Source organism: Cyrtonyx montezumae, unplaced genomic scaffold (genome assembly GCF_038088225.1).
Source record: "Cyrtonyx montezumae isolate F1298 unplaced genomic scaffold, pur_monq_1.0 scaffold_3, whole genome shotgun sequence".
Taxonomy (NCBI): domain Eukaryota; kingdom Metazoa; phylum Chordata; class Aves; order Galliformes; family Odontophoridae; genus Cyrtonyx; species Cyrtonyx montezumae.
This window is the reverse complement of record NW_027072034.1, coordinates 149,490,217-149,503,271: the sequence shown is the minus strand read 5'-3', so window position 1 is coordinate 149,503,271 and position 13,055 is coordinate 149,490,217. Positions and strand designations below refer to the sequence as shown.

Sequence of the window (13,055 nt, the reverse complement as noted above, 5' to 3'; positions counted from 1 at the left end):
GTGTTAATCAGTTTATCACTTTAAGCCCCATAGAAAAATAAAAAGACAAATGCTGAAGTTTAAGTGGGAGTTCATAATCTAAACTAGTGTGTGAGATAAATGAAAGTGAAGGGCCTGCTGTGTAAAGGCTCCTAGAAATGTTTGATGTTTTTTTTTTGTTGTTATAGCTGAGTCTGGTACATCGAATAATGAAGGAAGTTTGGAAGATTTATCAGCTTCATTCCTGCATCTTCTGCTTGTAAGCGAGTCTTTTTTTTTTCTTTTTAAAATGTGGGCATCGTAATTTTGGTCTTCAGTGCTGTGACTGTGAATATCAATATGACTGTAATTTAGTCTTGTTAATGATCCTGCTGGCCCTATTGAAGCCAACATGGTTATTAATCATACACGCAGTTTTATGACTGGAGTTCAAGGCTGCTGAGTTCATCGTGCTCTCCAGCTGGGTAGTGGGTGCTGAACAGCTATGAAAGCCAGGTCACTCATGCCAGCACCCAGATTATTTCACCTATTGATAGCAAGGTATTACTGTGAGCCTTGCAGATAAGCAGTAGTGGGAGATGGAGACAGGGGCACCACAGAGACTTTGTGTCAACATGTAGAATAACATTAGTACTGTTGGCTGACAGATGCTGAAGGAACAAAGATAGCATTCCATGGTGATTAAACAAAAATGCACATTTAGTGCACATGTTGATTGACCATATTGCCAGAAGAGTGTGGGCATTTCAATTCCTAATGTGTTCCTATTTTGTTAAATAGTGATGAGAGAGGAAGTGAAGCAGAATTCATGGTGTTTCACATCATGACTCGAATTCTAGAAGCTGCAAATGGCATGTGCATGCCTTTGCCTCCTGGTAAGTGCTATGCTTTTCTGTTGTAATGCATATCAGTTCCTCCCAGGAGAGTGAAAGTTGCATTATTTGTGTCAGGTTAGCTCTGGCAGTAATTGAATCTCTTCAAGACATTTGTGAAGGATAAGATCCTCCATAAATGTGTACAAGTGAAGTGAAACATAACTGAATACTTTATACAAATAGAGACAACGAATCAAGCATAGTTCTCTGGTTTTAGTTTCCAGTGGAGCATGTGGGCACAACCATAGCTCAGAACTAAGATTTAGATGATTTTCCCTTACATTTTATAAGATAATTAGACTTTGGTGTCAAAGGCTACAAGGGAAAATCCGACATGGAGTAAAAGCAGGATGCTTTTTTTTTCATGCTATTGCTCTGCTAATATTTTTCAGTTTTATCCTGAACGAATTGCCCCTGGTCTTTCTGAAGGAGGTCATCTGTAATCACACTCTCTTCAAAGTACGCAATTATTTTTGTTAGGAAGAGACTTCTTAACGTTGATTCCTTAGATTTTTCTGTGGCTCAATTTGCCAACACAGACAGGGAATGTACAGCCAAGCTCTAGATTTGGACTGGATTCTAATCCTTTTAAGAATGCTCTTCCAGAAACATTGAGCTTGCTGTCCTGCTGTTAGCTGTAGGACCAAGGCCTGGCCTGCCTGTAACTACAGAATGACAGAAACAGAAGTGTTTTCTGAATTTCATTAGAAAAAAATGGCTTCCAGTCTGTTTTCTGCTTTCTGATTCTCTTTGCTTCTCTTTCTAGTCAGTGTTTTCTGATTTGGTTTCAGTCTGGTTTTGGTCTGAGGTTGTGCCTCAGACTTGCACTGCGTGAGGGGTGATGCTATGTGGTGGTGTAAGACCACCATCTGGCTGATGCTCAGTGAGAAACTGAAGTCTTAACGTGGTCTGTGGGAATGTGTAGGAAGCAGTTATATACTGAGTGTGGTGAGGCCTCAGCTTTGATAAACTGGGAAGAAAGAGGGAGATCAATTAATGGCACAGTTCAGATATAAGCCAACAGTAAGCTTGTAGAAGTTAAATGATTGTTTTAAAGCCCCCTTAGCTTTCCTCTTTCTTACAGGGTTGTGCTTGACAAGACTTAAACTCATTTCCTCACTAACTTGAAATGCTTAAAAGTTGAGGAATGTGTTGGCTTTAGCTACAGTAATGCTTGTCAATGTTACGAACTTTGGAAGAAATTTTTTTTCCCAAACAAGTTTGTCGTTCCTTGTTAGGTTTTCACACTCTGCACTTGGGTCTTGGTGTTCGATGTCTCCCCCTTCATACTCTCCTGCACTATATTGATAACGGGGTTCTACATTTGACAGAAACATGTGTCAGGAAACTGCTAGAAGGTGCCGTGAGTTTCTTATGTTTCTTTTGCTTAACAGCCAACTTGCTGGGTGTGATGTCCTTTCAACCATTCAGATACAGCTTTTCAGCTATTCAGATATATATTGCCCAGGAGACTCAGCTCTTTTTCCTGAGTGTTGTTATGGTGAGGAGTGTAGCTGTTGGTGTTGTTTAGCTGAAAGGAGAAAATTAGGGCTCATACCGTACGATTGAGCCCTTACTGTAGTAAACAAAGCAATACTGGGGGATTTCTGTGATCATTTGCAGCCAGAATCCCTATACTAGGAAGTTAAATAGCAAAATACCTGACTCAGCATCCCAATATTTTTAGTAAGTAATGAGCTTGTGTACTGCAAACAAGATCTGTTCTAAGTATCAATATGTTAACTAAAGGCAGGGGTTAAAGCCAGTTCTGTATCATCAGGAGCAGCTCCTGTTTGTGACTTTCCTCTCAGCAGGAGGTAAGCAGCATGTTTCCACAAATGAGGCTTAGGAGCAAACTAGCATGCAGTACTAACAATTGGGGCATGAAGCTTTGGAACATAATGGGGAGTAGGAAAACGTAGCAGTTGTAGGCACAATTAGGATCACAGTGGACACAATGTTTATATTAATCTGTGCCTGATTTTTAAATACTGTTTGAATTACTGTACAAGTTGTTACCTAAAGTAGTGAAGTTATATGCAAATATACAGAAGAATATTTTTATAAATTGTATAAATGTAAGTAGCACTTACATTGATTTGCTAGCCCTTATGTAAAATTAAAATTGTCATTACAGAAATAGTATTTTTCATTATGTCTTCAGTGGAAGTTGAATGATTTAGTTGTGTGGTTACTACTAAAGACTTTGAGGTTTTTTTCACCTTTCTCTTGCAGATCTGGATGACAATGAGAAGAATGAAAAGCTGAAATTTAGTATTGTGACAAGGCTTCCTGAGGTAACTTTGGATGTTCTTTCTTGGAATCTGGAAGTGGGTATGAAATTCCTCCCTGTGCATACGATCAAGTCAACGGAAGGCTTAGCTGTGACTCACACAGGACAGAGAAACAACCTGAATTTCCAAAGTTTCTCTGTCTGCTGCTTGTATCCTGTAGGGTAACTTAAGGTTTGGATTTGTCCATAGTATTTTTAGGGTGTCCAGTACCTCGTGGGAGTCAAGCAGACAAGACTGATGCCATTCTGAGTACTTGCACACATAAAGCAGTAATAAGAGTTTTACAGGGTTTAGAGGGAGCTTCTGGATATTTTTGTTAGTATTTTTAGTATCCACAAATGCCTTTATCATTTGTAACCTCCTCATGTGCATTCAGTTTGTTCATTTTATCAAATACTTACAAAAGCTGGTACAGTAAAAGGTGTTAAATCTGATCATACTAGAGCTCTGTGGTGATTGAAATACTAGATCTCAGCCTCACTCATTGGTAAGTGCTTGGGCACATGTTGTTGATGCTCCTTTGAAAGCTATCACAATGGGAGATGGCCTTTTCCTTTTTCAGTACTGCAGAGGAAGCACAACATCTGTGAGCAGAAGAAAAGCAGGGATCCCCCTCTGGGAGTGCCCTGCTGTAGAACAGGCTTTTCTGGCCATAAATCGCTTATTGTTGTTCATTATGGACTGTTATGTGTAGTTCAAATGGCCAGAAGTGCTGCTTCAGTTTTCCTCTAACAAGAGCTTCTTTATTTGGCAGCAGTTTTTAGAAGGGGTAGGGAAGGAGAACTTTACAAAGTGTTCTTTGTTCTCTGTATCTTGTTTTGGGCAGAGGTTGGTGAGCTGAGCTCATTGTGGGGACTCTGAGCTGTCAGCCCCAGGCTTGGTGGGTGGGGGACACAATTCCAAGTGCTCTGACTTGTGAGTGCTTTAGGGGACATGCACTGCTAGTTACACACAGTAGGCTCAGTGCCTTATTGTGTCTATTTACAGCTTTGGGAAAAAATGTGGAGAATAGTTTGTTTGCCTAAAAGGACACTTTGGGGTGACTTGGACTATTTTGAGTTCAGGTTACATTCACTAGATGACTTCAGAAGCAAGCATTTCAGCAACATCAAGAAACCCTTCAGCATTTCCTAAATGAACTCTTTCAGTAGTCTGTATTTCATTACAATTGGAAGTGAGAGGAAAAAGGATCTAGACTGAGAAAATAGCAGGAAAAGCTAATTGCTTTCTTATTGATTAAGTTTGGAAGCTTTGGGACAATTCAATTTGAATTTCTTGCCTTTAGGAATGTGAATCAATTTTGCCGTTTCCCAGACAGTGCCCTCAGTAATGGGATGCAAATTCTGTTCCCAGTATCTCTCCTTATTGGCATTCTGGTTTTTTGGTAAGCTTTTTGCCACCGAGCCTGTTCTGAACGTAGCATTGAGAAATGGAGCATCTTTGCTATTCTTTGTGAGAAGAGTGATTCTAAACCACAGTTGCAGTAAAAGATGAATATTCATTTTAAGTTGGTATTTCAGTGCACATGTGAAGTGGCACAAATTTAATAGGACAAATGGATTGATTGAAACAGTGAGTAGCTCAGTGGGCACTGGGTAGCAAGGATTTGATCGTTTCCCATGTTCTGAGAGTTTGTGACAATTTCTTAGATACTGGCTGTGAAGGGTTTGGCTCCATAGATAATAATGGTGGCATCTTAGCTTTTGTCATCAGTGTCTAAAAGCAAAGTAGTCTGTGTTATGGCCTATATATATTTATGTATTTTTGTCCCTGTTTTTCCTGCTATGTTTCCGCTTTTCTGTTTCGTTACTGACTTTTTTGGGATTTTACTTACTAGGCTCTTGGTCTAAAGGCTCGTCAGTTCTGGGATCATCCAATAAATGCTAATTTCCTCGCACGGAAATATGTGAAACTTCTGCTTGAGAAGCTGGGGAATAGGCAGGTAAGACATGGCTGAGATTCCTGACCTTGCTCTCTGCCATCACACTGAAGGTACCATTGAAACTTGGTACTGTGCAAACTAATCTGAGATGTTCTCCCATACAGTGTAGCTGTCCTGTCCCTGAGAGACACCCAGTCCCTGTAGAGTTTTTGCCTCTTAACTACCTGACTAATATGCTGGCAGCGATAGAAAATCAAGGTAACTTCACTTCTGTACTTTGGAAAACCAGTAATTGCTACCCTTTAATGGCCACACTCTGCTGTGGAACCCTAGTGATGTCTGAACCTGTAGGTTTGGTCTTGTTTTTGTTGGTAGAAATCATCAGAGCACCTTCTCTGTGTATTTTCTCATCCAGATCCTCTCTGTGTTGAATGTGGTTGCCAATCTGGCATGTAGAGTGGTGATAACTGTTATTCTGTGTTGAAATGGGGAGAAAGGCTTGTACATTATTTATACAGTATGGTTGCTGTATGCCATTGAGTCACCATCCCTGAACGTGTTTAAAATCCATTTGGATGTGGTGCTGAAGGACATGATTTAGTGGAGGGTTGTTAAAGTTAGGGTGGTGTGGTTTGGTTGCAATTGGACTTGATGATCTTGAAGGTCTTTTCTAACCTGATTCTACGATGCTGTGATTCCAATTAGATGAAAACATGGTTCCATCTGATACCTTATCTTTTGGTACTGTGGGTCAAGGTGTTTAGTAGACAGCTGGACTTAGAGTACAACACTTAGCTTTGCAAGTACTGATTTTCTAATGGTGTTTTTCTAGGTGTGCATCCATATGAAAAACAAGATCCTGTTAATGTCAGGTTTGTGGAGGAAGCAGCACTGAAACACACGATGATGCTCCTGGGCCTCAGATATTCCTGAAGCAGCTTTCTTCAGCTGCACCTAGGCTGTGGAACTCAAAACCATTCACACAGAAGCGTGCAGCCAGCTCTGATGTTTTTTAAACTTAGGTATCATTTGCTAATTAATCTGCAGGTTTGGGTAGCCACCATTACTGACATCAGCTACTCAAAGTAGCAATTGTCCAGTGCACTAAGGCTGACATTACTGACCTCTAGCTACATTGTAGAGAAATGCATCTGACGCAAACCTGGGTTTCCAATGCATCTGTGGTTTCAGGTCTGAAGTGGTCCCATCAGTGGACCCAGTGGGTACCAAAACGTGCTGTGAAAAACAGTATCACTGTCAACGATTTTAAGGAGATGGACAGTGCTGGAAAGGGTGGTCCAGCAGTGCAGTAACAAGAAATTGGCCACTACTTACTCATTTAGATTAATAAAAGCATTTCTTAGTGTGATAATGTAAATAGGGAAGAATGACAAATGGGAGATGAGTCTTTGTGTATAATGCACCAATAATGATACTCATTCCTTGTGGTGGTCATGTATCGTCTTACAGTACTTCTGCCTTTGGAGTTGGAGTCAAATATATCCAGCTATGTAATTAGCACAAAATGTAGTCTCCATAAAGTATATGGGAGAGGGATTTTATGTTACATTGTTTTTTTTTTGTTTGTTCGTTTGTTTTATAAGATGCATATAATGTGTTGAATGCAGTGCAGGACCAGAAGAAAATTCTTTGGAAGTGTACCTTCACAGCAGCATGGAATGAGTTGTTCTGAATTTTTTCCTTCCAACTTATAGTGCTACAGTTCAAAACTCAGCTTCAAGAAGAACTGATGGAGGTTGTTTTCTCCTCATTTTTGGGTATTATTTATGAATAACTGAAGTGGATTTGATTTTTGTGTGCGTTCCTTTTTCATGTTTTGAATGGTGACATAAATGTTTCTCAATTTAATGATTTTTTTCAGTCTCAGACTGTGGAAAGCTGTAATGGTGTGTTTGTATAACATGTGGAGGCTTCATTCATGTGCTATTTATAACCAGAGAAGATCTTCTAGCCTTTTCTTTTTAATGATATGTACTGTGAAATATAATCAGATGCAATAAAACTTGACCTGAAAAAACAGAAGTGTAGTATACTAATTACTCATTTTCCTTAACATCTAAAATACTGCAGTGCATTTGGCATACCAGGCTCCACCTAGTCAGAAGGAAGGAACTGGCATCACTGAGTATTCAGCTGTGCTTCTGGTATCAAGTAACTACTTTGCATACTGTATGGAATTTGGCTAAACTTTAATAGGCATTTGATGTAGTCTAAATGCTGTCAGCTTGTGATTCTCTGCAACTGGTAAGGGCTTCTCCTCCTTCGTGTGCTGTCTTCTCAGATTTCAATTGGCTTTATAATTGGTTTTCTGAAATGTCTCATATTTGAGCCAGGTTTGCTTGGCTTAAAAGGAGCCAGAGCGCCGTAGGGCCGTGGCACTGCGAGGCTGTGCGCATCATCCGGGACATAAGCAATTGGCCGTGGTTCAGCTGTTGTGAGGACATGGCCAGGCAGCATAGCTTGTTCTTCTGCAGCTTGCTGTGGAAGAAACGCATTGTGAGCACACAGTGCCTACATGTTTTAAAACTGCAGTCAGTCCTGAGCCAAAGTAGAGGATGCCCAGTGAGGAAATAACATCGTCTAATTCTTAGCAAATCAAGAAACAAGAAAACACAGGTGGGTATTTAATTATTCACTGAAAGGAAAGCATGATTTACTGACCACGTAGGTGTTTGTCCTTTTAAATACTGTGTATTTTGAGCCTGTAATGCTTTTGTTGTTGAGAAAGAAAATCATGAACTTACAGAAATTGCAGTAACTGTACAGACCATCTCAGGAACAAGATAATAGTTCTGGTGTTTCAAAGCCCAGTCTGCATTTATGCATGCAGCAGCTATTCTTGAGTACTATCACTGCAACAGTTCTGCATGACTTCAGGCTCTTTAGATGTATGCAGTGTGTGTTCCTCTCCCAGCTTTGTGTTCATTTCTGATGCAGGTGTTCCCTCAGTTACACACATCTCAGTTGTGTTTGACTTCTCCTCGAGGAGCTTTCTGATCAGGCATTGCTTGATGGAAGAGGTAGATTTTTCAACAGGGGAAAATTTGAAGCAGTATGTGACATGCTGCTCTACCCACCCTCATCATCTTGCCCAGCAATCTGGTTTTGTTCTACTTCTGATGTTCCCTGCATCTGATATATGGAGGATGCTAATCTTACTTTTCATTAACCCCAAGCTCTGCCTTTGGTGGCTTTGCCTGAAATCAAATTGAAAGCAGTACTTCACTAACAACTATCTTATGAGTTAACTCAAAACACTTCCTTCACATAAAGCAAGATCCACCTTTGAGTATTAAAGTAATTTCTGTGTAATACAGCCTCTACTTAAGGTTTGATGACTTCTAAGCAGTGTGCCAGACTATGGTTTGCAACTCCAGGAATCCACAGTGCACTGGTTTGGTAATTGTCTCTCCCATCATCTCCACCCGCTCCTGGAGCCCCAAGGTTGTCAGTGAGCAGCTGTGCAGTGAGTTAGTGCTGCTCTTTCAGAAGGACAAGCTTGAGCAGTGAAAAAGGAGGAGCTGAATTGTAACACAGAGGAAAAACTTACTCTAGCTCTGGCCTCCGCTGCTTCTCTGTGCACCTTCTCGTTGCGTAAAACCTTCAACCATTCCATCTCTGTCTCTTTAGGAGGAGGAAGGCCTCGATCTATCCTCGATGAAACAATCATCAAAAACTCTTCTTTGTCTCTCATTTCCTGCTGGAGTTTAATGGCAAGTGCTTGTTTCACGGATAACTCTGCGACAAGAGCCATCATCTTCTTGGTCCTGTTTTTTATCTTCTTCTGTAGTTCATTTATCTGGAATCAGAAACCATTATCTGGAATCAGAAACCAGCTACATCTGTAGACACTTACTGGATGTGATGCTCAGGTAAGTGTACGTAAGGTTGGCGAAATCAACTGTGCCTCAAAGAAGTTAAAATAATTTAAAATAAAAGGCATAAAAGAGCTCAAATGCTGTTTTTAAAGTAACTAATGGGGAATTGGTAGAGCCAGAGCAGTCACTTGTGGCACACTGCCATTTGCATGGTAATGGATTAGCAATGGCCGTAATTTCACAAAGGCAAACGGCAGCAGTGTTATTTCTTTTTGTAGAAAATGAGAGATTTCCTCTGGAGATGTGTTCTGATTTTAAGCCTTAGTGCCAGAGGTAACAACAAAGAAGTCAGCTGTGGCCTTGTACATTAATTACATGGCTGTGCTGTTTGTTTTCTCTCTTCCATTGGGTTTGGAGCTATTTGGAGCTTTTTCATCGAGGAGATGGAGGTGGGGAGGGTTTCTTTTTGGCTGCTACTGTGTTTGTTGCACTATGGCCAATGCCAATAACTTCCTATCTCTGTCCTTCTCCTTTCTTTCTTTTGCTTTCTCAATTTTCTCTCTGTAATTATACACTTTTCCAGCCTCAAGTAATTCTTTTAAGGATCCAGCCTCCTCTCCTTCCATTTTTTTGCAGTTTTCATTTAATATCCAGATTAGCTTGCTCAATTAAAGTATAAGCCATCCACATAGCTTCCCTTCCTGCCTTGCATCTCATGTTTGGAAGCACTCAACCTGAGATATAACAGCGTGCATTTTGATGAAAGAGCAATTGATGCTGCAATTTTCTTTCACAAAGCAAGTCCACTCCTAATGCTCTTGCTGTGCCTAAATGACAGTTATTACTAAATGTTTATCATTTCCTAAGTCTAACATATAACTTGCCTGTCACTAATTCCAGCCACTAGTTTAGTATCTTGTATGCAAGTTATCTCACCTCCTGCCCAGATAGAATTTTGTTTCCTGTAGGGCAGTGAGCAGAGTGTGCCAGGCTCCTTACCCTCATTGCTAGCAGCAGTGTGTCCTGCTTCCCGTTCTCTGCTGTGGCACGGATCCTGTCTGTGAGCTGGGAAATGTGTTCGTAGATCAAGTCTGTCTCCAGCAGCTTCTCCTCCTTCTGTACCAGTTCCACCTCCAGCTGCAGCGGGAGGAACACGCACAGCACAGGTGAATACTGGGGAGGTGCAACAGGAGGTGTTCCTGTGGCTGCTTGGAGACACCTGAACTAAATTAAGTAGCAATATTTTCAACAAACGGTTGTCCCACATTACTCCAGCATTACCACTGCTTTGCCATGTTTTTAGTGGAAACAAATTTTTTTTTGTTGTAGTTTCTATATTTCTGGTTCTTTGACTTATGGCATAAAGCATTTCATTCATAAATCATTCTCTCTTGCTTGAAGTAGTCTCCCTCTGACTCCGCTGTTAAATAAAATGTGAGCTTCCAAGACAAATTCAGTTGCAGAGTACTTTAAGGACTTGAAAACATAAGGAGAGATGAATGGGAGCATATGTCACACAAAAGCCTATTGGTGAGGTTGGTACAGGTGGGCTGTGATTTCAGCCCTGCTGAGATCCCCCTTCCCCTGCCAGAGGACATGGGGAAGTAAAGCAGAAGGTACAAGCAATGCAAGGGAACAGCAGGGAGTGTTCATGCTGAATCACTGCAAACTGCCCTTCAGCAGGAGCATGTAGGTGGGTGGGTACTGCACCGTGCTTGCAGGTGCCTGAATGTCTGCAAAGCACGGGGACAGTGCACTGGGTTTCACAGACCCACGTGAAGCACGGAATAGAGCAGATGTTATTTTTTTTCCCCTATGAGTAGGATAGAGAGTAACTAAAAACCTTCTGGTTGCTCTTTCTGTCCCTTTCTATTTCTCCCTTTATGCAATACAGGAGGTGCCCTGAAATTGGCTTTTGTATTGGACTTAATGTTTTCCTATGCAGCCTCAGGGGAGAGCAGCTGCAGTGCAGCACCGCCAGGGATGCAGCCTGCATTATCCTCTTCTGGGGCTCTGTTTGGAGTGGGAACAAAGCAGAAAAGCCAATCCCTGGGGAAGATGCTGGTTTAATCTGTGTCATGTATGCAGGTTTTGCTGAGAGGATGCTGGGGCCTACCTTCAGTTCACATTCACGAGTGGTTTATTATTTTGCATACCACTTGCTTTTCCTAAAAGAGGCCGCCCACAGTGCTAGCAGGTGCACAGTGAGACCTGATGATGCTACCTGATCAATCTTCTTCTGCAGTTCAGGTGGAGACAGGTCCTTCCCTCCCAGGTCTCGCTTTCTTCTCTTTTTTGTGGGGTCAACAAAGATTCCTTCCATCTCTTCAATCCTGTCCTTGCACTGGGAATACTGGTAAACAAAAACCCATAACAGTTACTTTTCAGACCAGAAGCAAAAAGCCCCAATATTGCAGTGATGAGGGAGGGAAGGGCTCAGTGTGCCTGGTGCGCTGTGCCTCCGCAGTCAGGGTGCTCAGGGTGCACAGCTCATGGCCACTCAGTGCTGCCTGGGCTTAGGAGCAGGACTGCAGCCTTGTTGGGAGTGCTTGGAGTGCCTGAGCAGCAGGAGCCTGCACCAATCCCTGCTGGTCCAACACAGAGCTTTTCCCTACATAGCCATTGTCCTGTCCTATTGCTAGTGAGTATGAAAGCTTGTGCAACAGAAGGGTTCTTCTAGGGGAATTCTTTTAAAAGGAAAGAGGGGAAATTTAGGCTAGATGTTGTGGAGAAATTATTTACTTGGAGGGTGCCCCATCCCTGGAGGTGCTCAAGGCCGGCTTGGATTGGGCCCTGGGCAGCCTGAGCTGGTGGGGGCAGCCAGCCCATGGCAGGGGTTGGGGATGGGTGGGCTTTAAGGTCCCTTCCTTTAGGGTCTTCTCAAACCGTTCTATGAAGGTCTTCTTTCTAAGACACAAATTCAATTTCCTCTCATTAATGATTTTTTTGAGCTCTCGTTCCCTTGACTATGTGTGCAGCACAGCAACCTGTGCATAAATCCAGCATCATGCCAACCAGGGGTTTTCTCTGAACCACCAGGTGTGCTGGCAGGGTGTACCTGACTGGAAGGTAGTTTTTACTGTCTGAACACATTAGGGAAGTCAGAGGGGAAAAAAAGCAGTGCTGAGAGGAGGTGGTCGGCTTCTGCTGTGTGGCCAGGATGGAAAGCTGGCGCTGTTCGTCCCCACTCCCATCCCTTGGGCCACCGCAAGGGTGTGGGTGGGGCCCACCACTCTCCATCACTGCTGTTGGTGGGTGGTGAGGCCTGTCTGTGCCACAGATGGCTGCAGCTGTGGGCAGAGGAGGGAGGGATCCCCCAGGGAAGGGAGCGAGCTGTCAGGGCTGGGTTGGGCAGCCCAGCCTAGTGCTGGGTGTCTGCACCTGCAAGGGTGCTTGTGAGGTGGGCCCAGGCAAGTCAGTGCCGGCAGCAAAACGCTGAATGTGTTTTGTACCCAGGGGCATCCAGGTTTTCTCTGCTGCAGTTCTGGGTGTGTGTCCTGCAGCAGCTCAGCAGTGGGGCTGCTTTGCAGAGATGGGATTCCACTCAATTGCTCTCTGGAGGAGTGACTGGGGACGTTTCCTTGTGTGGGCTCACAGGGCAGGCCGTGGTTGCTGTGTGGCCCATGTGCACCTGGCTGTCAGTGCACCGTCACACCCCCCTGGATCTGTTGAAATGTGAGTCTGGTGATTTCCCTATTACAGCTAACGTGCAGCTGTGGGTGATGACATTGTCAAGGAAATGCTGCTTGCAGCTCTGGGAAGGGTGACCACATACACCGAGTGAATGTTTTGCTGTTGCTACAGGGATAGGGTTGATTCACTGGAAGAGAACAATTTGCGTTCAACTGCAAATGGGAAAACTGACGGTATTTGCATGTGATGATGGAACATCAGCACAGGGCTTGCTCTAAGTAGCTCTTTGCAGGGAAAACGACATCATGCACAGCTTTCTTTTACACTTTGTCTAAGAGAAGACAGAGTAAAAACCCTAAAAATCTGTGTCGAGCAGCTGCGGGCACCTTGCTGAAGGCAGCAGTACCTCTGGGGTTAGCACAGCTCACTGAGCTGCATTTTCCAGGGTCAAGCTGTTACTTTAGAGGACTGATGCAGCAAAAAAAATGCTGTCCAAACCAAGAAAAAAATCTGTGTTTCCTCATAAGCACTTGGCTTACTTTTACATGCGATA

The 13,055-nt window shown here is 42.8% G+C and overlaps 2 protein-coding genes across 8 annotated transcripts in view; one reads left to right on the top strand and one right to left on the bottom strand.

Moving 5' to 3' along the window:
• Positions 1 to 6,613, top strand: part of GSAP (gamma-secretase activating protein) — a 416,138-nt gene extending 409,525 nt beyond the window's left edge. For 6 of the 7 annotated variants that reach the window (XM_065743684.1, XM_065743680.1, XM_065743681.1 and 3 more), the window contains 7 exons: positions 168 to 238; positions 760 to 854; positions 2,093 to 2,212; positions 3,090 to 3,151; positions 4,986 to 5,090; positions 5,195 to 5,288; positions 5,863 to 6,613. In XM_065743684.1, coding sequence (XP_065599756.1) covers positions 168 to 238; positions 760 to 854; positions 2,093 to 2,212; positions 3,090 to 3,151; positions 4,986 to 5,090; positions 5,195 to 5,288; positions 5,863 to 5,963 — 648 coding nt within the window. In that variant the 3' untranslated portion in view covers positions 5,964 to 6,613. Of the gene's footprint in view, positions 1 to 167; positions 239 to 759; positions 855 to 2,092; positions 2,213 to 2,603; positions 2,672 to 3,089; positions 3,152 to 4,985; positions 5,091 to 5,194; positions 5,289 to 5,862 lie in introns of those variants that run through there. The other variant, XR_010622589.1, reaches the window with a different exon arrangement.
• A 513-nt stretch (positions 6,614 to 7,126) lies between these two features.
• Positions 7,127 to 13,055, bottom strand: part of CCDC146 (coiled-coil domain containing 146) — a 68,483-nt gene continuing 62,554 nt past the window's right edge. The window contains exons 16-19 of the mRNA XM_065743699.1: positions 11,094 to 11,222; positions 9,869 to 10,006; positions 8,602 to 8,850; positions 7,127 to 7,529 (exon numbers count right to left, since the gene is read on the bottom strand). Of these exons, the coding sequence (XP_065599771.1) occupies positions 7,329 to 7,529; positions 8,602 to 8,850; positions 9,869 to 10,006; positions 11,094 to 11,222 (717 nt within the window). The 3' untranslated portion in view covers positions 7,127 to 7,328. The remainder of the gene's footprint in view (positions 7,530 to 8,601; positions 8,851 to 9,868; positions 10,007 to 11,093; positions 11,223 to 13,055) is intronic.